Source organism: Passer montanus, unplaced genomic scaffold (genome assembly GCF_014805655.1).
Source record: "Passer montanus isolate IOZ18808 unplaced genomic scaffold, ASM1480565v1 scaffold43, whole genome shotgun sequence".
Classification (NCBI taxonomy): domain Eukaryota; kingdom Metazoa; phylum Chordata; class Aves; order Passeriformes; family Passeridae; genus Passer; species Passer montanus.
In genome coordinates, this window is record NW_024369151.1 from 6,235,112 (window position 1) to 6,262,048 (window position 26,937).

At 43.4% G+C, this 26,937-nt stretch overlaps 1 protein-coding gene across 2 annotated transcripts in view; it reads left to right on the forward strand.

Moving 5' to 3' along the window:
* The window catches only part of GPR107 (G protein-coupled receptor 107), a 37,837-nt gene extending 13,813 nt beyond the window's left edge, over window positions 1-24,024 (forward strand). For both annotated transcript variants that reach the window (XM_039719954.1, XM_039719955.1), the window contains exons 12-18: window positions 546-663; window positions 1,582-1,712; window positions 3,425-3,468; window positions 10,654-10,703; window positions 11,433-11,516; window positions 12,315-12,439; window positions 18,573-24,024. In XM_039719954.1, the coding sequence (XP_039575888.1) occupies window positions 546-663; window positions 1,582-1,712; window positions 3,425-3,468; window positions 10,654-10,703; window positions 11,433-11,516; window positions 12,315-12,439; window positions 18,573-18,669 (649 nt within the window). In that variant the 3' untranslated portion in view covers window positions 18,670-24,024. The remainder of the gene's footprint in view (window positions 1-545; window positions 664-1,581; window positions 1,713-3,424; window positions 3,469-10,653; window positions 10,704-11,432; window positions 11,517-12,314; window positions 12,440-18,572) is intronic.
* Window positions 24,025-26,937: the final 2,913 nt, after the last annotated feature.

Genomic DNA, 26,937 nt, shown 5'->3' on the forward strand with positions numbered 1-26,937 from the left:
ATTGATGTGATAGATTCAAATTGCCACTAGGGCTGTCTCCCTCCTGTAGAGAGTGGGAAATCTTTGTTCTCATGCAGACCACAGTACCACAGACTCAGCAATCAGCCCCGTGTGAAGGGGGGAGCTCCACTTACAGAGGGCAGCTGCAGAGAATTGGCACTTCTGTGGGTGGAGGAGTAAAAGGATAACAAATGCTTTACTTTTCTTTGTTCACACTAATATTCAAGTATCTAATTTGCTCCTGGTGTGAATGGTAAGTGGATACAGCTGGCAGTATTTGCTGCTGTTCACAATGGTGAATGGATGACTCCCCAAGGAAAAGATTGCATATATTGTGAATGAAGCCTAATATTGCTCTGTGATATAGAGCTGTAGTGAGTACATCTGCTTCACTATTGTGGGATGGATAAGTGCTTGCCAAAATTATGGATAGGGAAGCATTTGTTTGGGTTTGTGGCTTTATTGGCAGTGGGAGAAACCTGGGCAGAAGAGGAAGTGTGATAAAATAAAATAGTCTCTCACTGCAGTGTCTGTTTCTCTTCCAGACTGAAGGGAGCTCTTCTATTCATCACTATTGCCCTCATTGGCACGGGCTGGGCTTTCATTAAACACATCCTGTCAGATAAAGACAAAAAAATTTTCATGATTGTCATCCCACTTCAGGTGAGGACTGAGCTGTGCTCATACTTGCTGTCTTGTGGGAGAGCTGCTTGTGCAAACTGGAAAAGGCTGTGAAAGCTTCACACAGTAACATGTAGTTCTTGCTTGTATGAGCCTGGTGGCAATTTCCTAGGCCAGAAGTTACTGTAGTTCTCTCAATTTTTCTCCCATATTGAGCATGAGATAATAGTGACCAAGCAGTTTCAGCAAATAAAAACTGGCTGTAAGGAGTGGGACAAAACTTGGGCTGGAAATTCAGTGCTGAATAAGTAGAGGAAATTAATTAAAGTTGTCACTGCTGAAATGCTTGCTGAATGTCTTAATGAAATAAAAAATGAGAAAAACAAGACTTGTAGGTCTGTTAGGTCTCAGGGAAATATTCCCAGTGGTTCAGAGTGCTCAGTGCTGGTCTCCTACTTGAACTGAAGTACATAAGAGAACAGCACTTCTGTTTGTTGTTTTATGTAGAAGAGATTTTCTGCCTTTCCAGATGCAAGCCCTTAGCAGAAATATATATAATTAGTGTTTGAGGCTCTTACAGAGCTCAGGTGTGGAGTACAAAAGATGGTAAATGGCCAGTTTGAATTACTGGCTTAATTTAGAATTACATATTTTCCCTACTGGCTGTATGTGTCACACAGTCCTGTGTCTATGTTTCAATAAGTAAATTTTGCTCCTTCTTATGTCAATTGATGCAGTAGATTAAGCACAGTATATAGCTAAATAACTACTTTCTGAATGTAGCAGGAATAAGTTCCCATCACTTTTATTTCTGTAAATCTTATGAAGATGCTGCTGAACATGTGACTTTTGGATGTAGAGCTGCAGGAAAATTACTGATGTTACTTTTGCTGAATTGGCAGGCCACCTGTAGTGGCTCCTTGGGCAGTTTCTAAACCAGAACCATGTCCTGTTGTGTAGGTACTGGCAAACGTGGCCTACATTATCATAGAGTCAACAGAGGAGGGGACAACTGAGTATGGACTGTGGAAAGAAATCCTTTTCCTGGTGGACTTGCTGTGCTGTGGAGCCATCCTGTTCCCAGTGGTATGGTGAGTTACTGGATGTGAAAAACATGTGATTGAAAGGACATGGACAGCTCTGCCAAAGCAAAAGAGCTCTGTGGTCCTGTGGAGTTAACTTTGATATCAGCCATAACATTTCAGTCTAGTGCTGTGGAAAATGCTCCTTTTGGGGATGTTAGAGTGGGGATAAGGGGAGGTGGGTGGCAGTTTGAATGTGGCCAGCACTGTGCAGACTGTAGGTGCTTTTGACACTTGGAATTTTGCAGAAGTGTTGACTCTAAGTTGAAAAATGGGATTTGACTTCACTGACTGAGATTAGATACTTGACTGCTAAATTTCAAAACAGTACTGCTGTCTAAGATCAGGGCTGCCTTCAAGCAGAGTAGCTGCATGTTTATTTGACTGTTTATAAGAAATAATCCCACAGGGAGCATTTCCCCGCCCTTCCTTCCACTCTACTTGGCAGGGAATAATGTTGGTTATATAAAACTCAACCAAAACACAGATAATTCAGATAAACACTATTGTTGCTGCTTGCCAGTTAGCCAGAACATTTATCTTCTAAATGCATTTTGTCTTAATTGGATAAACAGCTGGGTTTAAAGGAGGATATCAAGGAGCTTCTGGCTCCTTGCTTAGTAAACACATAATATTCCTCTTTTTCTCCAGCATCTCCATTATTTTTTTCTGAAATGCAGATTACATAAATGTCTGGTAACGTGTCATTGCTCTGGAGTGTAACTCCTGAGTTTTTCAGAGGTGTGGCTCAGTAGATGGAAATAAGCTTCAGCTTGACTTGTGAAGGTGGGTTTCAGCTGGCCTTCTTTTCCCCTACACGCTCCTGGTGGCCTTCTGCCAAGGCTGGGAGATCTCTTCCAAGAAATTTGCACTACCCACTTGTCCTTGCCCTTGCTCCAGTCAAAATGCTTCTGCTCTGAGGTTGAGGAGCATTTGGCAATGGTAAATAAAAGCTGAGGGATAATAACTCCAATTGCAGAGGGACTCAATCTCCTATAATAAAGGTGGCTTCTGCAGTCACAGTTCTTGCTACCTGATGCTGGTGTTGCTTCAAAACTTATTTCCATAAAGGAATTGTATCTGAAGAACAAATGTGAGCTGTCTTGTGACTGTTTATGGTTTGCAACCAGTGTTCCTGCATTGCCAGGGTGCCAACATAAACTGGCAGTGAAGCTCCTATCATAAAATCCTGCCTCTTTTTCCTCTGGATAGTGTCACTGCAGCTGGTGGAATGACTCATGTGAGCAAGGTGACTAAGACTTGGCCCCTGAATTTACATTCCTGCAGGGTAGTTTCTGTTACATAAGTTGCCTATGTAGATATGTAAGCTGTAATCAACTATTTAATGAAAAGACCTTAAAAGAGCAGTAAGATGCCAAATGTTTGGCAGGACTCTGAAGAGTAGCTCAGCTTAATTGTACAAGTGGAAAGCATTATGCTGGAAAATGCCCCAGTTTCTCACTCTGCTCCCTCCCTCCCACAAAGCCTTCTGTAGGCTGAAGTAGGTTTTAGCAATCTGCTTTCTTAATCCCAAGGAAATAGAGGTACTTGAGCTGACTGCCTGAGCTGGGGGCATGAGGGTGAAGTGTGTGCAGTGCTAAGCACAGTTAATTATGAGCATACTCCAGCCATAAAAAGCTAACAAAACTTGTCAGTGATCTAGAGGACTGCTGTGAAAAGGGAGTGTAAAACCTGTCATTAATCTATTCTTTATTTTTCAGGTCAATAAGACATTTGCAAGAGGCTTCAGCAACAGATGGGAAAGGCAAGTAATCTGTAGTCTTTTTCCTCTTTTATGCTACATGTTCTAATGCCAGAATTTCAAACATCTGATGCAAAAACCAAACTAAGGCTATACATCTACACTGTATTAGTGTCCCTCTGCTTTTCTCAGTGGGCTCATGGGAATAACTTTTGGAAAATGACCTTTTTCTTGTATTGCTTTAATTAGCAGAACTGCAGTGTATAACCCATTCTCTGCTACTTGCACAGCTCTCGGTGCTCAAGCTAGACATGACATCTAGAGCAAATCATCTTGACAGATTTGCCATTTTTTCCTCACTTGAGTGTTCAGAAACAGAACTAGAAATGAATTCCAGAATTGCTGACTATTAGCCCAAATAGACCCACTTATTTCAATTTCTGCAGAAATGTATTCCTGACAGAATAGAGGGAAATAAACCTCATTATGAAACAAAACATAACTTGGCATTCAATGTAGCACAGTTCCTGACTTGTCCATGTTTGTGCAGCAGCTCCAAGAGCTGCCTGTGGAAAGTGGAGTTTTGTTTATTGTAGCACTGAAAAGGAGCTGATGGATGGAAAGGCCAAGCATGGCTGCTGTAGATTGTGCTTTTCCTGCCTTATCTGCTCTTTTCTTCTGGATTAGTTCCTTGGGTACAAGGTGTGGAGCACAGAACTGGCTTCCTTGGAAGCAGGCAGCCTTTTCCATCTTCTGTCATTCAGTGGTTTACTCTTCAAAGCTTTGTTTGTAGAAGGCCATTTGTTGGCAACAGCCTTTTAACTTCAGTCTCATCCTTCAGCTCTTGGCTCTCCTTTCTGGAATTCTGTAGCCAGGTCTGGATACTTCTTCCAGCCTTTTCCTTGGCTTTCACAGGCATTTCTGCACTTCACTGCTGATTGTAGGTGAAATGTAAGGTTGGGTACTGAACTTAGTTCTGTGCAGACCATACATGAGTTCATGTTTTGCCATCTGTTAAATTTAAACAATATTTATGATGAGCCAAGCATGCTATCTTGATGTTCCAAGCTGTTAAAACAGCCATCAAACAACAACCCTACAAGTTACCTACACCAAACCTAATGGTGGAAAATTATAAATTTCTAATAGAAACAAATGTTAAAAAGGGTAGTTATCAAAGTCTAATATAAATGTTGTTGGAAGCATTCTTATCAGTGTATTCAGTTGGGTTCAGTGACATTTACTGATGGATTTTTTACCTTGTCCACTGAACATATATTCTGGAGTATTTGTGCTCTTACCTTTAAAAAGTCCTGATAAGTTCTGATTTCCTTGAAGCAGTCTTTCTTCTGAACCAAGGACTTCACACATGTCAGGCCTGGTTCTTAGCTGGGTGGCCATGGATCTGTCTGTCCTGCTGGTGAGCATACAGCAATTAATGCACATAATTGAGACAGAAACCCTTCAGATCTGCGTGGCCCCATGTGATCCCCCTGTACCTTCTTTGGTTGTTATCACAAGATGGTGCTGTGGAGTTTGATAAATCTCAGACATGCTGAGAAGTGGTGAGGTGGCCATAGCAGGGATGTTCAGACAGGGACAGTAGACAGGCTGAGCCTCATACCAGGTGAAATCCAGATCTGAGTAAATCCAGGCACTTCTATAGGATGAAAAATTGTGGAAGGAGAAAAATGGTAATTTGAGAGGAACTGGCTGTGTCTTTACAGCTAGTCAGAGCAGTAGCACTTAAGGTCTGGTTTAGTCCTGTGGTTTGTGTTTTTCTCCATGGGTGATGATGCTCTTTGTCCTGAATGTTGCTTGTGAATCACCTACTGCTGTTGCCAGCTTTACCTGCTGCTGTTGCCGTCTGGTTGTGCAGATCCTGCAAGTTCAGTAACTGTGTATTCAGGGGGACTTAGCAACTCTGTTATGCTACACTGATAATAGAAGAATAGCTAAGGAATAGATTTTCAGGGAAAACATTGCACAGGCTGAGAGCAGATTGTGGCTGCAGTGCAGGGACTCACTTGTGAAACACAATCTGGTTGGGCTATTTAGAGGCTGTTGATAGGAGCCCACGGGGAGCAAGTGAATGGCAATGTGATGCCAGAAGCAAAATTTACCCAGTGCTGTCATGCTGCTAGGGTGTCTGAGAAAACCAAAAGTGATTTGGTTGCACTGTAAAAAAGTGAAATCATTCATGTTAGGCTTATCAATGAATTCTCTTCACTAGAACAACATGCTCTGTAAGCTTCCTTTGGAGGCCCTGTTCTTCTGAGGGGCTGCTCCATGTCTCAGCCTCTCATGGGAAGAAAAAATAGAACCATTGCTTACTATTAAATCATGAGCATTTTTCCCCCTGCAGTTAAAGGCAGTTTTCTCATGGAGTAGTAAAAATTACTGGATTTCCTCATGATGCAGATTAAGCGTCAGCTCATGGTTAGAGCTGGCTGGATTGTGTGCAGGCTCTGCTAGCTGGGCTGCTTCTGGCCTGCTGGGATTTATTGTCTAGTCAAGGGCTGCTTTCCCTCTTCTCACACAGACTTCATTAACTTCTAGAATGTTTTGGGGAATTACATACTAGACATTCAATAGCTGCTTTTCCTGCCACTGAGTCTTCTGGTGATGTCCTTGCTGGTGACAAACACCTAAGGAATTTTTTTTTTCTTGCTTGTATATGTTAGGACTAACAACTCCAGGACTTTATGGCTCAGTATCCTGGTGGTGTTTCCTGTTTCTCATGTTCTCTTCCAGGTGCTTCTCCACCTGTTTGTTAGGTAGCAGTCTCCTGGGTCAGGTGGCAGCCATGACTGGAGTGTGACTGGATTAGGAACAAAGCAGATTTGGATTTACCAGACCTTTAGCCTGGGCTTGTCATAGACCATTGTTTTAGCAACATACAATTAATAAAAAAGCCTGTTATAAGTGGCACTGATTTGGAGTTATTAGCTAATAGTAAGTTAAACTAGATTAGATATTTTAAAAGAAAAGCAAAGTGGGAAAGCTGGAGAAATGGGTCTAAAGCCATAATTATCCAGGGAGACCTTACATACCCAGATGCTATGGATTGCTAGTGAAGAGTAGGCAGGGCACAGTGCTACAGCTGAGTTTGAGCTGCCTGGTTGTTTGCCTTTTTCCCTTGAAGGTGATCTTTAAAGCAGTATATCTGACCTACACAGGCTTCTTATCTTGCACAGCAGTGGGCGTAAACATCCCATTTTTAGAATCTTTTTTCCTCCCCTTTTAAAATCGCCACCTTCAGATTTGAGCGAGTGCTTAGCTACACCTTTGATCTGTCACTATATCTTCCTTCAGGTGGGAGCCTTTGCTCTCTGTCCATTTGTAGATCTGCATTGCAAATGTCTTGCAGATTTGAGGAAATCAGCCTTGCAAACTGACCTAGAATTGTTCAGCCTGCCAAGCTGCTCAACTGCCACCACCTTGTTTACAGGCATCTCGAGAAAGGAGAGGGAGTATATATATTATTTGTACATCATTTTTGTTTGAAACTCCGAGTTTTTGGTCACTGGACCTCTCAAGTCTCATAGCACACCCTTGTGATCACATCCCCTGTTGTTTGAGGGAGGAATGGGGTTGGAAAGCAGGTTGTTCTGCTGGTACCTGTTTGTGATGACAGATGTGACACAGCACAGCTGGATCATGGGTTGCTGTTTTCCTGGAGCACTACATTTAGAGTTGGCAGCAGAATTAGGGGAAGTACATAGCAGCCTGTTGCTCCCAGGCATCATTCATTCCCTGGGCTCTGTGCAGTGGGCAAATGGTGATTAATGCTTTCGTGCTTGCCCCCATGTCAGCAAAAACCATTTGCAGTATTCAGTGTCTTCCTGCTGCTGTGCCATGAAAATGCTGTGAGCAGAGGGCCTGGTCCTGTGTGGTGCAGAGCAGCCTGTGCTTGGCTGGGCTCAGCACCACTTCCAGGTGCCCAGAGCTGTCCAGGCTTGATGTGGCAGCTCTGTGCTGGAGGTACAGTGCTTATCCTGTTCTTTGGACTTTCATCTGACCCTGGTGGAGCAATTCTGTGGCAAATGGCTGATGTGGTTCAGGACATTCAAGATTAATGAGTCTGTGCCACCTTCTTGGTGACACTGAGCCTTGCTCTATCTGTCTGACCTCTTCTTTCTAGTACAGGAATGCTTTTAAGCAGAGAGCTCAGGCTGTAGAGCCACACTTCTCAGAGCTGCTTTTTTGAGGGTTAGATCTACATGTGCTGCATCATCGGGAGAGAGCAGAAAGCTTCCATTTACAGTTTGCTAATGGCAGAAATCACATCTCAAATGCATCAGCGTGAGTAGGGCAAGCAAAGCATTGAAGAAATACTCTCAGCTGTACCTTGAGCACGTTCACAGGCTGCATTATGGTTTTTCTTTATGGATTGTATTGTCTGGGCTCAAGCTCCCTGCACCCTCAGCTGAAATCCTGTGATTGTTATTGCATACATATACTGAAAAGGTCAGATTTATTCATCAGAAGGCTATTGTGTGGTGTGCAAGTGGATGGTCCAGCTTCTTTTTCCATCTTCTAGACAGCCTCAACATTGGAAATTAGCATGGGGACAATCTCAAAAAGAGACTGCTTATCAAAACACTGGGGCGTGCTCTGTTTTGATTGAGGTAGATCAGGCTATTGTAGGCACAAGCTGTTAAAGTAAATGGTGATAGAGAGGGAAAACTGAGGGAAGCAAGGTATAGATGTTATAAATCTTCCGTGGAGGATGGCTCTTATCTTTCTAATTACTGTTTGAAAGAGCATGAATTAATTTCTAAAACCTTTGGTGGAAGGTCTCTTTCTGATTTTTTTTTTTCCTTTCTCTGCAGTTAAGTACTGTCCTTTGCAGAATGGTTATCATACTCGAAATACAAATTTACCCAACCTTTAGTGCATGCTGTGATTGCTGCTGTGTTATCACAGCCTTACAGGTTGGGGTTGCAAGTGATTCAAGTTGTAAGTGACAGCTGCTGGCTGAGCCTTGCTCCTTGTAAATGCTGCTGTCGCTGTCTGGGCTGCCAGGCTGAGGTGAACAGGAATCTTGGAGTGTCCATGATAGCAAGATTCAAATAATACTGCTTGGAGCACATTCAGCCTGTGAGGAAGCAATTCACAAGCTGCTGATGCCAAGCAATGATGATTTTAGATTTTTCTCCAGAACAGTGTGTCCTGTAACTTTGAGTTGTTTAAAAAAAAACTGGCTGAATTTTGTAGACATGCATTAATGCTGACTTACGTATCTGATAGTGGAGAGAAATATTGCTGCAGTTGAGGAGGGCAAGTCAGCTTCCACAGGTGCCTTGTCAGCCTTTCTCCTTGATGGTGGCTGTCTTTTTTTTCCTCTCCTTGCCCTTCCTTCCCATGCTCAGACATTCTGGATATGTGAATGCACCAATTTATGACTCTCTGCTATTGATTATCATGATGAATAGCTGAGATGTTGAGCTGTGCTCCATCTCTAACTGGGAGAGGTGGAATTCTGACACTTCATTTGGCAGTCAGATCTTTGGCTTTGCTGTCCTTTCATCCTGTGCAGTCATGAATCCAGCAGAAATGACTCCCCAGCTCACTGCTGTTGACTGTAAAGCACTGCTAGACCTGCAGTTTGAATCACAGCTGTTGAGTTGGTGTTCCTTCAGCTACAAAGCCTGGTAATTCTTCTGGCCTGTCAGTGCACCAACTGGTGGCAATTCTTGAAGTTGGACGTGTTGAGTTCAAAATAGATCCTTCTGTGTGCAAACCGGTGTGTGGGAAATCACAAGATCTTCATGGTCACACTTAATGCAGCTCTTCTTTAAATAGGACAATATTGCTTTCCTGTTTCACAATTCACTGCACTTATCATGCATATTTACATGCTTTCATCTTTCACCAGCTCTGTTAGGAAAAGCTTTTAACTTTAGATCATCAGTCAGTTCATGCCTTGTGCTGGTCAGGTTGCTGCTCTTAGAGTGTGTCTGCTGGGGGAGGGTTTGTATCTGCCTGAGGTGTCTGTAGCTTTCAGTAGTACCCCAGGAACACTAAAGGTAAACTGGAAAGGGACACTTGATCTTCAGATTATAAAAGTAGTTTCATAACAGAATTCTGTCTGTCTTCACTGTAGTTTCTGTAGTGGGAACCTACAGGAATTTATTTGCAGTGGTGCATTTGACACTTCCTTTGCATAAGAAAAGCTGCTTTGTTTTTGTCAAAGGAGGTGAAGCATTTCTTTGGGAGCTATTAGCTCTCCTCTCCCTCATCTGAAATACTGTATTTTGCTGTCTTGTGAACCTGGAAGACCTTACATGCAAATATGTGCAGCCTTTTATAAATCATTGCAGTGGGTGATTTCTGTGAGGGGGTGCAGGTGAACTTCAGCTCGATGTATTGCACTTCCACATCTGATAAATACATTATGGGGACTTGGAGGGAATACCAGTAAATATGTGGCAGTATTTTTTAACTGGCAGCTCATGTTCATTGGCTCTGAACTGCATCTCTGTATGCTGTCAACAGATCTTGGACTCTTTGCCTCTCATGTTGTCACAAAAGCATCAGTGGCCTCTGTTTGTAATCCTGCTGCACATCTAAAAGCTTTCTCTCAGAGCAGAGCTGACAGCTGCTCCATCTGTTGTTGACCTCAGCTGGTTCACACAGTGCTCTGTGCTCTCCAGCTGATGTGATGTGTGCAAGAAGGGCAGGTTTGCCCCGGGCCTGGGCTGGCACGTTTGGGGAGCTGCTGGGGGTGATTTCCTGCCTCGCTTTGTGAGTTGTGCCTGAGCCATGACAGAGGAGCTTGCTTAGGTTTTCAGGTGCTTGGGCTGCTGTCCAGCAAGGTGCAGTGGTTCCCAGAGCTGTGATTACCTGCAGGTTGTTCAGCTCAGCTGTAGGCATGGAGCAGGTCAGGGAGGGCTCTAGAAAGACAGGAATTTTCTAGGAGGCATTGTCAGGTGGAATGGCCCTTCTGGCAGGAGAGAGTGACAGAATGTACACAGGTAGAGGAAGGTTCTGTAATGCAGAGTGTGTGCATATAAAATTTAGAGACTGCAAAAGCAGTCTCAGTTCCCTTTTTGAGAGTGGATTCACCCCAGCCTGGGAGTTATCCTGTATGTGGGCATGCCAGGCTGGCACTCCTGACACAAATCCTTCTAGCCTGGGGTTACCTGAGTCCTGGTTTTGACCACTTGCCTACCCTGCAGACAGGCATCAAAATAAATTCTCATGTTAACAATTTTCTGATGAACTTTTGTGTTCTCTTGATAGCTGCCATTAACCTAGCAAAGCTGAAGCTCTTCAGACATTACTATGTCATGGTAAGTAAAACACCTGCACACATGCATGTGGGGAACTTGGAAGCTTTTCAAAGCTTTTTATGGAATACTTATTGGAAACTACTGCAGCTGATGGATGTGGTAGAGGCTCTTGGCACTGCTGTGCTTTGGCATCTTGGTCAACTGGCTTACAATCCTAAAAGCAACTTCCTTTTTTCTCCTAATGGTTATATCCTTCTGTCTCTCTTTAAATTCCAGCTATTTGTAATGCTTCCTGATTTCCTCTGGAGACAGCTTGAGCTGCCAGTTGAATTGATGGGCTTGAATAACATACTGTAAACTTGCTAAAAATTAAACTTGGGACCAAATGGTGCCTGGAGATGCATGTGTGCAGTTCCTGATTAAGTCAGTGGGAGCCATGAGTACGTTTCCCAGGAGAACACAGGCTTCTTAATGATTTCCAACGGCCTCATTTCAGGCTCTCCTAAGTGGCAAGAGTAATAAATTACACTTGTGATTCTTGAAATTCTATGAAATTGTAATACTTAAAGCATTTCCTGCTGTAACTTGAGTATGTTACCAATAGTTTGAGTTATTGGATGTTCAACAAGCAGTAGAGCCCTCAGCCTATATCTTCCATGTTTGAGGAGCATAATAAGGCTAGTCTGACATGATGAGTTGTCTGGGAATTGCTTGAGCTATTTCTCTGGGGTAAGAAGGTTCTATAAGGACGGTGCTATTGTTCTCATGCTTTCTCCTTTTCCTTCCCAGATTGTGTGTTACATTTACTTCACACGGATCATTGCAATTCTCATAAAGATTGCTGTTCCATTCCAGTGGAAATGGCTGTACCAGGTATTTGCCAGCAAAGGAAAATACATCAATTTCTTGATGTTTTTCTCTATTATTCTTTAGATATAAATGCACAACAAAATTCCATGAAATGTTCCTCATGTTGTACTAAAACATCTCAAAGCACAGTGCAGTACCCTGCCTCCTCCTGATTTTATCACTGATGTGCTTAAGGTGAAAGAATATATTCTTAGTTTTATGTTTGTCCAGCAAGGCTGCTGGATTATACATGAGATGTCTGAAAGTAATTGCATTATTGATTTTCAGTCTTTCAATTTAAAAATGTCTGAAGGAAATTAATCTAGAATGTACAAAGGAGAAAAAATTAGTCAGGTTTGCTCTATGTAATTGAAGCCTGAGGGAGCCAGAGAAATAGGCTTTTGCTCTTCCATCTATAGGCTTCTTTTGCCTATGGACTTCTAAATACTTGGTTTCTTAACACATAATCCAAGTAACTGTGCAGGGAGTCCTTGGAATACATTAACTGTTGAAAAAACTAAGCAATGTAAGGATGATTCCTTCCCCCACCATTTAAAAGCCAAGTCTTGCCATAGTTCTTTGAAAGCTCTGGAGAGATGGATAGAACTGTAACTCTATTTAAAGTGACAGGGAAAACTGAAAGAACAAAGGATTTGACAGCCTTTAGCCTGGGATTAATGACAACCAGACAGGAGTTATTTTAATTCTGCTGTGGCCCAGGCCTCTTGGCCATTAAACCTTGAACCTTCTGAATGAGGAGCAATGTTTGGTGACCACAGAGCATAGCAGGACTGAACTTCAGTCTGGTGTTTTCACTTGCAGCTGCTGGATGAAATGGCCACGCTGGTGTTCTTTGTCCTCACTGGGTACAAGTTCCGTCCAGCGTCAGACAACCCTTACCTCCAGCTCTCTCAAGATGATGAGGATGACTTGGAGATGGAAGCTGTGTAAGAACCCCTCTCCCCTTTGTTTACCTCTTCACTTGATTTGAGAAAAGTACTGTTTAAAACCAGTTTACTTGAATCTCTCCAAATCCTTCTGTGACAAAGATGATCTGCCCACGTTTAAAGAGGAGGTGTCTGTGTTGGTGTGTGTAAAGAGATTTGGGGTGTGCACAGGAGCCTCTGACCTGGATATTGCAGTAGTGTGGAAAAAGCTGGTAAAGCTTTTCATGGGGCAAAAAGATGCCTGTGAAAATGTGAAGAAAGCTTTTAATTTTAATTTAGATCATGGAACGTGAATAAGTTTTACAGTTCATCATTAATGCTTCATATTTAAAAAACTCAAGTGAACAACAAAAATGACCCACCAATCTGCAGAACATAAATAATAATAAATGTATAAAAATAATATAATAATAAATAGAGAAACAGGGTGTAAAGTCCCTTCTGCCTTGGTGTTCAGCATATAGCTTTGCAAAAATTTATTTTAAGCAACACGGAGCCAAGGAGATGGATTTTTATCAATATCTTCCCTGGTTTATTCCCTGCTGTGAAACCACGAGGCACCACAAATGCTTCAGGACCTGAGCTAGTCTGGAAAAATTACACAGCAGGGCTCAGGCTAAGTCCCTGTCATTTTCTTTGCAGTGGTTTTCTGAGGACTTAAAAAAAAATGAGTGGCATTTTTGAATGTGTAATTAAAAATGGCCTAAGAAATTCAGCCTGCCAGGAGTGTTGGATACAGCTTTATGTGCCCCACAGTCTGCTGCCTTAATAGGAGCAGAGCTGACCTAATCCTTTGGTAGTTATAGGTTTGATGCATAATTGCAGTTCATACTCAGAAGCCTCTTCCTAAGAGTTTTTCCAGTTTGGCAAATCTCCTTTACCTGGGTGAAATAAATCAACACTGGTTTTATTACAGAGGCAGAAAAAGTCCAAATGTGTTTGCTGTCATAGTTAGCTCAAAAAGAAATTAATCTTATTCAAAAACTGCTACAAGGAGGTTTGAATCATAGAATCCTGGCTGAAATGTCATGTAAGGAGTTTAACTTCTCAGAAATATGGCTAGTAACAAAGATCTTTTTAAATGCCTAGCTATTTTTGCTTCGGGTCTAGGAAATCTGTCATTTTTGCAAGTGGAATCCAACTAGTGGGTAGTGACCTTAAAATCACTATCACTTACATGTGTTTAAATGGTTTATGTAAGAAACTGGTCTCAGTTTGGAAGCTGTAAAAAAGCATTCACATCAGGAAGTCAGTGTCTGAACTGGCAGGATTTGTGATTGTACCAAAACAAGCTTTTTCCCTTTTTGCCTGTTAGAGCGAATTTCAACTTCGTATTACGTGCTTAATGAATTTTTGCTTGTGGGGGTTTTGCTAGGACTAATAATAGGACACCTTTCAAATACAGTGATTTTAGTCAATTGAGAAGTTGCTAAATTTAGGAGAATCTGCCAGAAATGAGCTGGAGAAAGTTTAATTAAGTAATTCAGTGATTTACATCTCATCATGAGATATACGTTGCTAAAAACTCCAGGGTTAGAATTCCTTGTAAGCCTTTTCCTAGTAAGGCATTTTGCTCTTTGCTTTGGGAGTTTCCATTGTTGTGCCTTGTGGGTTGTTCCCCTTAGCCTTGCTTGAATTTTCTGATCTGATTCACCAGAAGTTTTTTTCCATTTGGGCACTTGGCAGGGTATCATCTATGTCTGGTTCTCCCTTCCCCAGCTCCATCAGGAAGGTTACTTTTGTTGATATTTGAAAAACAGAGTTTATACACATTTTGAGACAGGTGAAGCACTGCAATGGATGTGTATTAAATTTCTCATTGATTTGGTCTTGCTGGTCCTGTTTTTGTCTTCATAAATATTAAATGTTGTTTCTGTGGGGGAAAAGATACCTGGGTTTATTTGAGTAGGTGACTAAGCATCTGTCAGTGTCCTGACTAACCACTGCATGAGTGTTTTGTCTTTCATGTGATAAATACCCACTTGTCTTTACAGGCTATGGCAGAAACAAAAAACCTGTGAACTTCATGGTGTTCTGCTATGTCACTTTTATTGTGATTTTCCTCTTTTGTTTTTGTTTAAAATCAGGTTCTCTAAAACAGAAGCATTCAGTTCCTTTAGATTCTACATTTCTGTGAGCCAAGAGAGGGGAAAGCTGTGAGGTTATCAAACCTCTTTTCCAGGCTTGTTTGTCTTCCATTAAAAAAAAAAAATTAGGACATTTTAAGTGCAGCTCTCTAGTTTGGGTCTGTTTTCATGCATTGCAAATGATACAAATCTTGGTCTGGCAGTAAATGCAAATATTGCTAAGGACATTGGAAATCTGGGAAGTTTCAAGAAAAATCTGCAAATTAGGTGTCTGCACAGAAGCAACACAAGGCACTCTCTTTGTAAGTCCTTGTAGCTTTCAGGAATAAAATACAAATCAAGAGTAGCAAAGGCAGCTCTGGCTTGGGGAAAGGATCCACAGACTTTGCTGGAATCTCTTCAGTTGTTCCAGGCTCCACAGAAGTTGCCCTGGCAGGGAGGAGAGTGTGACTAAAGCTGAGCTAAGGAGCTGTCTGTCCTTTTTCAAGCAGGTTCAATAGCCATTCATCATCAGCAAAGTGGCTTTCTGTGTATTCTGTGCTGGGCAGCCTCTTGAGTTCTGTCAGTACGGGGGCTCGTCGCTGACAGTTTGTTAGATTAAAGTTCCCTGCTTGAAAAGGTGCAGCCACACTTGGCAGAAAGAGCTGTCAGGCTTCCAGTCCTAATGCCATTTCTGGGGCATGAACACAAAAATATGAACAGTACAGTGGGTGAGGTGGGGGTGAGGAAGGGGAAAGGAAGAATTTTTGGTTGTTTTGGTTTTTTTTTTAAATGTCATTAGCTTGGTGAGCTGGATATCAAAATGCTCTTTAGTGGGTCTTGGTTGAGAATGATGTTGATGCATGCAGGGGAGGTTAAGATATTTCCACTGGAGGAGGGATTGCAGGAGAAGAAACCATTAATGGTTTTGTTCTCAAGTTGGTAAATCCATCTTACTCAGTGTGTGGAGACTTTGCTTCTCCCTAACACCCAAAACAGCCTCAACACAGGGAACTGTTGTGGTAACACTGATCTTTGCTTATGCCTTGGGATCTGGAGTTTCTCTCTGTGTCATGAGGCAGCTTATTCTGTGCTGAGATTTGATGAGCTGCTTGGTTGTTTTTCTCTGCTTTCTCTCAGGTTGTGCTTCATGGCAGACTGAGTCATGGTGCTCTCCATTAGCAGTGATTTTTCTTCACCTAACACATCTTTTGCTTGCAGAGATCAGCTTTTTTGCTCTATGGCTGATCAGTTTTCACTCCAGTTTGCAATAACTTGCAAGGGCTGGCTGCTGCCAGTATTGCAGTGTTTCTTCTTGGACTATAAGACAAATAAATAGGAGAAAAGACATTGAAATCCACCACTGTGGAGAGCTGGAGATACTTCTGAATGTTTAGCCATTCCTTGATACCTTGGATACAATGCAGGAGAAAAATAAACCCCATGAAATCTCTGCAGCACGTAGCACTGTGTGATGGAGTGCTTGGGGAACTCCTTCTCTGCCTCATTTGTGACAGATATCCCTCTGGCAGGCACAGAAATGCTCTCTGGAGAGGGATGGTTCAGTGAGAAGGATTTGTTGCATTTTAACTGCTGCTGATTTGTGGGCTGGAAATGCAGTTCAGCAGACTGCAGGTGAGGAACATTTCCCTGCTGTATTGCAGGTCAGAGCTGAAGTGCTGAGATTGTTCTGAGGACAATGAGCATTTCAGTGTGCTTGGTCTTAGTGCTGCTGCCCTTATTTTATGGGGCACTAAAATGTGATGACTGGACTGATTTTGAGAGTGAGAGGAATTGCCTGTTGTACCTGAACAATCTGAGCAAAGGAGGGAATTGAGAGCTACTTCATACACTTGTCACGAGACAGGAACAGTCTCTTCAACTCTTCAGATGGGATTTAGCCTTCACTCTTGGAGAATCCACACAGAAATCTCTCCCAGATATTTGAGGGGGGACACAGTAAATGGCCTCTCTGGTAGCAAAGGCTGTGACTTGATCTGCCTGCACTCTCAGTGTGTAACTGGCCCATAAACATGGGAAGTGGATCATTCCCTCCTAGCTGTAACCTTGCCTTACTTCTGTCACCACCTTGGTGTGCAGGGGCTCTCTGATGGCATTAGAGTGCAGTGCTGGAATCTAGGCTGTGTGCCAGGTGGGATCTTGCCAGCTGTGAGTCAAGTGCTGGGACTGCTTTGGTGTCATGCATGTGTGAAACACCTCTTTATATATCCCAGTGTCTGCTGCTGCATTGCTGTGTGAGATGCTCCTTTCTGCTTTGTAGTTCATGGCAATCTCCAGCTCCTCCCTGAGGAATAGATACTTAGCTCCTCATTCTGTAATTATGAAGTTGATTATTTCTGAAGAGTAAACTTGGTAGCTGTCTTGCTGCATCCTCCTGTACTTTTCAGACTATTAGTTCAATTTGCCAGAATCTTTCTGCATTCTGGTCTTGTTCTCCAGTATGTAACTCTTAGTGTCTTGTGCAGATTTAATAAGCAAGTTCTCTATTCCATTACCCAGGCAATTACTGAAAATACTGAGTAGAAGTGAACCCAGGACAGGCCTCTCTGGAACCACACTCAATGTTCTTACATTTTTGACAGGAAACCATTAAGTAAATCTCAATGCATACTTTTCCAATTAGTTATCCATCTCCTTTGGTTTTGTCTAGCTTATGTTTCTCCAGATTTTTTTCCTATCTGACTGTGGGAAACCTTTGGCAACAGGGAGAACTTAAAAGATCTGCATGCCTCTGTACTGATTAGTTTGATTTCTTCAAGGGAATGTTTATTGTTTAGTAATTCCATTTTTCTCCATTAAGCAACCTGCTTACTTATCTCTGTACTTGCCATTTTTTACTTTAGTAGGGAAAGAAGTTATTTGATCTGTACTCTTGTGACCCTTTCCTATTAAGCCCAAGCTCATCTAGGCTCACTCTAAAGTGAGAACCAGTGATGATGCCAGTGTGGCCACTGCTGGAATGTCACTGAACACAGCAGGCTGAGTAAATTATTTTTACAGTACATGAATAGAAGCTGGGATCTAACATGGAACTAAGGGAAGAGGAGTGTTATCTGAAGATAACTTCTCCTCTTGGGGTGGTGCTGGGAGATGTTGTTAGCAACTCTGATCAAATAAAGCACTCTGACATGGTAAACAGCAGGTGAAAGTGCTCAGAGAGCAACAGGGGCAGCTTTGAACAGGACAGGTCTGTGTGTGCTTCCAGGCATCCCTTGGGAATGCATTGAGCTGTTGGCACTCTTACCTTCAGCATCCAAAATAACCTTTGTAGCATGTTTGTGGGGGAAAAAAAATACCTGTATGGAATAAGAATCACACTGTGCAAAAGAATAAAGGAAATGTGTTGTGCATCCAGATTGCCTGTTTGGTGTAGCAGCAGAGAAAAGCTGCTGAGCTGAAGAGCTGTGGGAGAGCCAAGGCAGTTCCAAGAGGAATGGTGCTGTTCTGCCTGGATAATCAGTTCAGTCTGCCTCATATTGAATGCTGTTGTGAGGCTTTGTACTTTAATGGTCAGATTGCCATGACAAATCCAGACTTGGATGGTATAAAAGGATAACTTCTTTCTTTTTTGTTGCTGCTCATTTTGCTATTAAGAGGAGCTGGTGTGCATTAAGCTAATAAGGTTCATCTGGGGCACTGTCCACTGTGTGTTTGTGTAATGTGTTGTACCTATTAAAATGCAGAAGAAAGTCACAGAAGTAAGGGTGGCCAGCTGCATAGTAAATGGGGTTTTTAAAGTGAACTGCTCAAATGTAGCAAATAAACACCTGGTTTAGCTGTTTTACCACCCCTGTTACCTTTTTTGAAGTATGAGCCAATGTTACTTGCTGCTTTAGTTTAGTGATAGATGGGAAGGGCCTTGAGGTGCTCAAGGACAGTGGCTGTGCTTCCAAGTCCCATCTGTGCTGTGTCAGGGTGCAAGAGATCAGACATAGGAACTGCTCAGTGAGGGTCAAGAGATGTGGGAAGTGTTGTTTGATGGCTGTGAGCTGTTGCTGAAATGGATTTTACAGGTCAAGGTCTGATGCTTCTCCCTTCTCTTCCAGGGTGACGACTTCAGGAGTGATGGAGGGCATGAAGAAAGTCAAGAAAGTGGTGAATGGTTCAGCAGAGCCTCAGGGCGAATGGGAAAGCACAGCATGATGGACTGGACTAAGGCAGCACTTTCAGAGAAACTTTTTTAATTTATTAATACTACTCTCAGTGGAAAGGGAGCAACTTGCACTCCCCACCACTGAAACTGCAGAGTGGGGTGTGTCTAGGGAGAGCAAAGCAGTGCAGAAATATAACTATTCCTTTGATCATAAGAAAATGGGATCTCCTGGTACCTGCAAGGAGCATGAAGCTTTCCTAGGGATTTTGGGTAGCTTTTTTTCCCCCCTTTTCTGGATTGGTTCTTTATTCTGAATTGTTGTGTTCCTCAGAATGTGTAATACTAATGTGAAGAGGGATCTTCAGTGTGTATGTAAAGAATATATTTTATATAATGCTCATATATATACACACACACACACTTGCTTTGTAACATGAATGCTGGGACTTGCAAAGCCTGTCAGAAGGTGGGAAAAGAAGATAAAGACATGTAAGTATTTTTTTTCCTTTTTATAAACTCTCCTTTTGGCTTGGATGGAACATTGCAAAACAAATGGATAGGAACAACTGCAGTTATTTGAGAGACTGAACGTGTTTTGGATCAGATGACTTCTGCCACTGCTCATGCAAGTGTGAAAGGTGATAAGTATGTTCTTGTCTTATCCCTGCAGGTGTCCACCTGAATGTGTCAGGTTTTCAGATGTGTTGCTGTAGAGGAAATGAGTGACTATTCTCCATTAAAGCACTAAGCCCATAGTGCAATCAGTATTTATGTATGTTGTCCACTGTCCCTGGAGTTGCTCTTGACTCACCCCTACCTGACAAGAAGTACACAAGAGGTGTAAGACTGATGCTTGCTTTTTAGGGGTCTGCCTAAATGTTTACTTTCAAGCTGTGACCCAGAGCACATTGGTTTGCTTCATAAAATATTTTCAAGGTATTTCAAAAGTCACTCCTTTCTGGCACAGTATAAACAGTAGCAGACTCTCCAGTGGAAATCTGTCTAGCCATTTTACTGCAGCATAAATCTCTGGTTCAGTTACCCTGAGTTACTGGGCCTCTCTTGCTGGCTACTTGTACCTCTCTGGCTGTGTAGGATTAATAACACTGCTGTTTGAGGTGAGCTGAACTGGTCTAAGTAGTATTGCCACCAAAAACAGTAACTCCCAGTCCTATTTTTTTCTTTTTTTTTTTTTTTGTCAGGAGAGGAGAAGATTATGACCAGAACCTTGATGCAGGGGAATATGGAATCCTTGACTGTTAGCTGCAGACTTGCAGTGGAGTCTTTACAGACACATTCCAAAATGCCACGTGTGTTTTCTCTGTAGTCCCTGGGGTTCTCAGTAGGACAGTTGGTGTCCAAAGCTGTAGTTGAGAAAATGGGTGCTCATCTGGGGGAGGATGGAAGTGGCTCAGTGGTGGAATGAGGATTAGCTTTAACAAAAATAAATCATCTGTAAGTCACTGACCCACTGAAGCCTTAATACTCATGCAGAGACATTGACATGTGGTGCTGTGGAGCCAAGTGCTTCTGCCAGGGTGTCAGGGAGAGGCATCATCAGAGCTCTGGATGTGCAGCATTGCTTACAGACTCCTTCAGGAATTGGGTTTATTTTATTCTTCAAGCTGAGAAGGAAGATTTCCTCCAGGATCTTGAACCACTTCCTCACTCCTGAGCAGGGATTGTGGAGCTCTTGGTGAGCTGTCTGTACCAAGCCTTGCTGTTTGAGGAGCAGCATCCCTTTCCCCCATTGCCACTTCTTTTCCCAGGTGTTGGTTCTATGCACCATGGAGGTGGTAGAAACAAATCTGCCTGCTTTGATACCTGGAACTGCTTTCTCTTCAGATAAAGCACAAGAAGAAGAGCATTTGTCTCTGGCTGCAGAATCCTCTTCTGTTTTCCTCTTCAGCTGTAACCTCACAGTAATCACAGCAGTGATGGTTTCACTTTGCTGTCATTGCCTTGCATTGCCTCACAGTTTTAGTGAGAAGAGATCCTGTACCACTGGAAAGGCTCTTAGGTGACCTGTGGGCCTTTAGGCCTTCTGGAGGAAGAAATCTACATATTTAGCCTGAAGTGTGAGAAATTGGACCATAAACAAACACTGGCAGTCTCAGCTCTTACATTTAAATGCAATACGTGGAAAATTCATCCTCTGCAGTTTCTCTGTCCCTAGTCACTCCCTGCATCCAAAGGGCTGCTCAAACAGGCTGTAAAGTTTCTTCAGAGAAGCCCACTGAAGACTTGAAGTGTGTTGGCACTGAGGTATGTAAGGGATAAGGATGTGCTGGCAGGAACAAAGAGCATCTGGACAAGGCTATTCTAGAGCCTGTTAATCCTTTTGTGAATGAGATGTGAAGTTGTCATAGGTGTGGCATTTCACCCAGAACCACGAGGGCTGTGCTGTGATCCCAGGGAATGCTGAGCTGCTTCCAAACAGCTGCCTATTCCATACCTCAGCATCAGTGGAGCTGACAATTTGGCAAGTGCTGTTACCTTAGTCTCAGGTTTCTTTTTTTTTTTTTTTAATATTCAGGGTTTTTTTGCTAAAGTTGCATATGGTGTAGGTTTATCTGCCAAGTCCCTGCCTCACCAGTCAAAGGCCAAAAAAATGGGTCATTTCTTTTTGTCTTTGCATGAAAGGCCGCAGCAGTATTCTGGAAGTGCATTTTTTTACAAGAGCTTTTTCCAAGTTCAGCCCTGAGCTTCAGCAGCCAGCTCCACAACCAGCTCCTGCTGGTGTTTTACACAGGATGCCAAGCAGCAGGAAATGCTCAGACCTGAGCATTAGGAAGGAAAATCAGTCATGGACAAGTCAAAACCAAAAGATTCTTATTGTGGCCGTTTCCAAAATGAGTTTTCTCTGTTGCAATTCCTTGGATCAGGACAGAAAGCCTGTCTTGGTGGATATGATGGATGGGATGGCAGCTGGGAAGTTGGAGGGTGGAGGGGATGGCTGCAGCTGTGCTTCTCTCCAGCACAGCAAGTGCTGCACTGCAAAGCATCAAAGACAGGAGTGCTCCCTCCCCTCCTTCCCAGCAAACCCAGAGCTGCCTGGCTGGCACTGCGTGACTCGGGGCTAGTGCAGTGCAGCAGTCGGGGCTCCGGGCAGGATCGTCAGTGCCTGCCTTTCTCGTGCTGATGGCTGCTGGTCTGGTAGGGAGCTCTGCCTCTCAGGGAGGGAAGAGAGGAGCTCTTGTGGATTACAGATCGTTTAGGAATGTGCAGCTTTGCTTCCCCTGTCAGTGAGGAGCTGAAGCGATGGCCAGCAGTACCCAGCAGAGTGACAGGAGTCCTGGAACAGCAGCTCTGCTGCAATGGCAATAAATGGTTTGAATGCTTTCCCATATGCTGCTGCAGCCGAGCACTCGGTCCCCTCTGCAGGCAAAAATGAGATTGGTTCAGGCTTCACTTGGAATGCAGGTTATGCCCCAATAAATCCCTGGGGATGCTGGCATGCACATGGCACTGCTGCACCCCTCCTTCCTGCCCTGGCTGCTCAGCAGGCTGTCTTCCAGAGGAAGCCTCCTTGCAGTGCAACTGCCAGACTCTTGCATTCTTCGGGCTGGAAAATGTTTTCCTTGATGGTTCATCAAGAGTCATACTAAAAGAAAGCAAGACATAATGGGGTCATGTGGAACAGTGCTGCTGCCTGCTCGAAGTGGAGCAGTTGGAGTTGAAGAAGCCACATGCTGTCCTATTAAGATGCTCTTTCATGTTGCCATCTGACTGGGCGTGCTGTGATGTGTGCAGTGCATTGTTCAGTGTTTCCCTCCAGCTCAGTGCCCTGTTCCTGGATTTCCATGCTGGCATGCCCTGGGAGAGCATGTTGTAAAAATTTGCTGCATTGCAGCATTTTGTCTGGGGCTCGTAGTGTGGAAGATGTGTTTTTTCTAAGCTGAGTGGACTCTCTCTGGCATGAGTGTGCATCCACCATGTATCCTTGAGCACTGTGGCATTCCTTGTGACAGTGAAAGGCCATGCCCTCATCCCTCCAATGTGCACATCTGGTGCAAGTCCTCTAGAAGATTTTAGTGTTGTCTTTTATCCTTACTGTGTGTTCTTCTTAGAGAAAAGCAGTTGAGCCACTGACAATCAAATTGATGAGAAGGGAGGGGATTTTGTTGTTTGAAAACTGCCCAATTTGAAGGAAATGCTGGGTATTGTAGGCTCTATTGAGCTCTGAGAACTGGAGTTCTTCAGCTATTAAGGAGAGGGAAGGAAATCTTTCTTCCTTTAGCCTACTTGGTTTGTCTCCTTCAATTTGACCTGTCATGCTAGCTAACAGATTGCTGTCACTTTAAAGAAGACGTTTTATAGCTCCTGTGTTATGATCTCTGCTTCACTCATAGAGCACATCCCCATTTTTCACCTGTGTACAGAGTGAGGAGCTGTGGTCTGCAGGAGTGGGAGGTGCAGTGAGGTTTGAACACAGTGGGACTCACTGAAACTGTGACCTTGTGTGGAGTAGCCTCAATGTTTCATGAAAGCTGAGGTGGTGCTGCCCAGGGACACTTGACCAATGTTTCTTTGTGTTCCCTGGGGCTGATATGCTGTAAAATGTTCTAAATTGAATTAATTTGGCTTCTTTTTTGTAGCTGCTGGATACAATACTTTTGGGCTGATTAATCACTTTTCCTTGGCAATATTGGGAAGCTGTGCATTTTCCCTTTGTAGTGTCTTGCCTGGATATAGCAGTGATCCTGTGAGAACTGCACATGATCTGTGCTCCCAAGTGGCTGGAACAGGATGTAGGAAAATATCAGTACTCAGGTGTTGAGTGGTGTAGGAAGAAAGTGGCTGAGAAAGGAGTCACTCCTTTTAGGCTGACTGGCTCGAGAACCCATTTGTGTTTTGACTGCAGCAATCCTCTAGAAAGGACAGTTCCAAATAAATATTTCCCTGTGGGGTTTCACTCAGTGTTCTGCTCTCTGTGTACTGAAGTAGAGTCCGACCTCCACATCATCACAAGCACTTCATCCTGTAGCCAGTGGAGCTGGTACCTGCTCTGTTAAAACAGAATATGGGTCTAAATAGCTTCCCTTGCCCTTTAGGAACTATTAATAATTAATTCTAGATCCTCTTGTGTCATTAAGCAGCTTTAGGGCACCTTGTACAATGTAGCTTTGAATTCATCTAGTAAATGACCTCCAGAAGAGCTAAAAAACTTTTCTGTGTACAGCAAGGTCCAATTCTTGGGGTTTTGGTGACCTGTAAATATCCTATTCCTCAGTTCCTGTTCAGATGTAAAAATGGATTTTTTTTCAGTATTTTTTTAAACTTTATTAAAAGAAAAGCAAACAGTATTTGAAGAGAAGCAAGGTAGAGACAAGTCAGGACAGTCTATGTAACTTGGTTTCCCTGCTGTGGTGCAAATGTATAAAATAAAGATTGACCAGAAAGAAGTTTTTAATGCATCTCATTTTCTCCTTCTGACCTGCCAGCAGCCAAGCTGACCCATTGTTCCCAAAGTCTGCATTTCCCTCTGCTCAACTTCTGATTCCAGCCATCAACATCTGCATCATGGACTCAGGGCCAAATCACAAAAGTTGTGTGGAAAACTTCTTTAGAAGGGAAAAGCTTTCCTGTCAGTGGCCCAGTGAGGTTCACTGAGGTGCCTTTTCTTGAGCTCCAGCTACTGGAGCCGTGCTTGTGTGTGCCCAGCTGCTCTTTTAGTTTTGCAAGCTGAACTTCGGCAGTGTTTGTGGACTGAGTCTTGAACAAAAGTGTTTCTCCCAGCCCTGTCTCCTGCAGGCAGGAATCCAGGAGCATCCAGGCTTTGCTGCTCCCCAGCCCTGTGCTCTGTGTGTTCTCTGGTGTCAGCTTGGCAGGCGAGGGCAGACAAGGAGCTGATGATCTGAACCTTGGTGTCCAGATACAAATTATGGATAGAAGGTTACTTTTAAAGTGATATCTCTTGTGGATTTGGCCACACTATCTCAGAGGGGCAAGTCCTTGATCTATTTTAGGTTAGACTGATGGTGATTTGGGATGTCTGTAGTTGTGCTCTTCCTGAGGTGTTGGGATCTAACCTTGCATTTAATTCTTCAAACTGGTTGGGTTGGCAGGGATGAGGAGGGCACAGCATTCCTGTGAAGTGTTCTTCCTGATAATCCCCCCTCCCTCAAAAGCGTATGTCCTTCAGCACGAAATTCCAGTCTTCAAGATGTTTCTTACAGTTCAGCCTGTTGTTCTCATCCTGCCACCAAGGGGTAATGCCAGAAACAACCTCTCTTTTCTACCCTGCAGCTCCCAGGCAGCCAGTTCTGCATTGCCTCAAGCCTCTGGGTGGATGGTGTTTTACCAGGCAGCTAAATGATAAAAAGTACTTGGAATTTGGATTTCCTAATACCTCACTGCAGGTTAGAACTAACTTTCCTGATGCAGGTGGTCACTGCTTGTTGCATTGGCGTGGCCTAAATCTCTTTAATGCAGGTTTCTCCAAACTGAACATCCTCTGCATATCCTGTCTGTTGTGTATTTGGCCTTAAAACATTCCCCCTTGGCATTCCCTGACAGCAGCTGAGACTCATCCCCAGAGTTGCCTGCACTGAGCCAAACATCCCTCAGCATAGGGAAAGGTGAAATGTTAAGGGTGGAGTGTGTAAGGTGGGACTGAATTGTGGGAACACTCACTTGAGAAGGAGACCAAATGAAATTATCAGTGGAAAAATTGATTCCTGACCATTTTCTCCAAGGAGACACAAAGAAGAGCTCCCAGTATTTGAAGTCTGTTGCAAGCAAAGGTCATCTGGCAGACTTACACTGGGAGCAGAAGAAACAAAACCACAGCTAACAAAACTTTCCTCAGTGTTCTGTGCTTGGATGTAATTTTGTAGGTGTTTTCCTGCCCAGGGGACTAAATTGTTCTACCTGCACTAAGGTTTTTCTTCCAGTGTCTGAAATTCCCAGCTGTCTGATCATTTGCAGCTCCTCATTGCAGTCCTGGCTGCCTGCTGTCAATGCTTTTGCTCCAGCAAGGTTATCTTCATGACTGCAAAGAGCTGCCTTCTCCTTAAATCTGCTTTTGCCTTCCTTTCTTTCTGACTGACAGGCTCTAATGAGGGGAGAGTGTTGTAGTGCCCTGTATAGTGAGTGGTCAATAAAAACCAAATTGCTTTGTACAGCAGAGGTAATAACACAGCTTGTTATTGGCACAGCTGATCCTGATATTGGGGCCCTTGGTAAGGACACAAGGGCTTTCTCCTGTCTTAAGCAGTAAAAAGTGAATATCATCCATTCCTTTTCTCCCCCTCATCCATGGAGAAGGGTAATTGGGGGTGACACTGCTTTGTTGTGGCTCTTTTCCCCTGTGGGGTGGCTGAGACACAACACATGAGATGGCTTTTGTATTCCTGAAAAAAAAATAAACAGGCACGTGGGGTGAGGTTGTTTCAGGAGTGGCAGATGGAATAGGTGAGGATTGAAATGGAAGAGGCAGTGTGAAATTCCTTTTACTGCTCCCTCTTGGGATGATTGTGCTGAGCTTGGCAAGAGCATCCTTGATGAAAGGAGCAGTTCAAACATGGGTTACCTGTAAATGTAGTAATGAGTTTGAGGGTTTTAGCCCCTGAGGACATTGCTCTGGGGTGGATATATTCTATGTGCCTTCAGTCCTGAGTCATTTGGGTAAGGTGTCACAATATCCCCTGATATGCCATCACCAGCTTCTCCCTGAGATTGCACCCACTGCTTACCTGCAGGTGTGGAAGAGTCCCTGTCAGTGCTCCAGCTGCTTCTTCCCTGAACTGCTCAGGATCTTTGTTCTGCAGGAGCTCTGTGAAGCTGGAAGGAATCCTCCACCCAGCACAGCTGTGAAGGTATTGATCTGCCTCTCCTGGCAGAAGCCAAACTTGTTCATGTTGGGCTAGGTCTCATACCAGGAGGCAGTAGCCAAATTGGAGGGGCTACAAAGAACAGCTGCAGTGACTGAGAGAGGAATTGGGCAATGGCAGAAGATTACAAGAATGAAAGCTGTAAGTCTGACTAAGTGATGATTAAAGAAAGCCAAGAAGATGCAGCTCAGTACAAAATGGCTGCATGGGGGTAACCCACAGAAATGGGTTTGGAATTAGTGTGGCTGAAGGCTGAGCTGTGGAGGAAAACAAGATGTTAGGAGAAACCTTTTGCCAATGAGTTTGGCTGCAAACAATCTCCCTGGAGAAATGGAGGCAGTTCTGTGTTGTTTTAGATAATCAACACTAGGCTGGACAAATCATTGCTAAATACACTGCAGGGAATGACCCCTTGTCAGCTGTGAGCTGGATGAAATGCCTGGCTCAGCCAATTTCCATTTGCTTATCTCAGTGGGAAATATA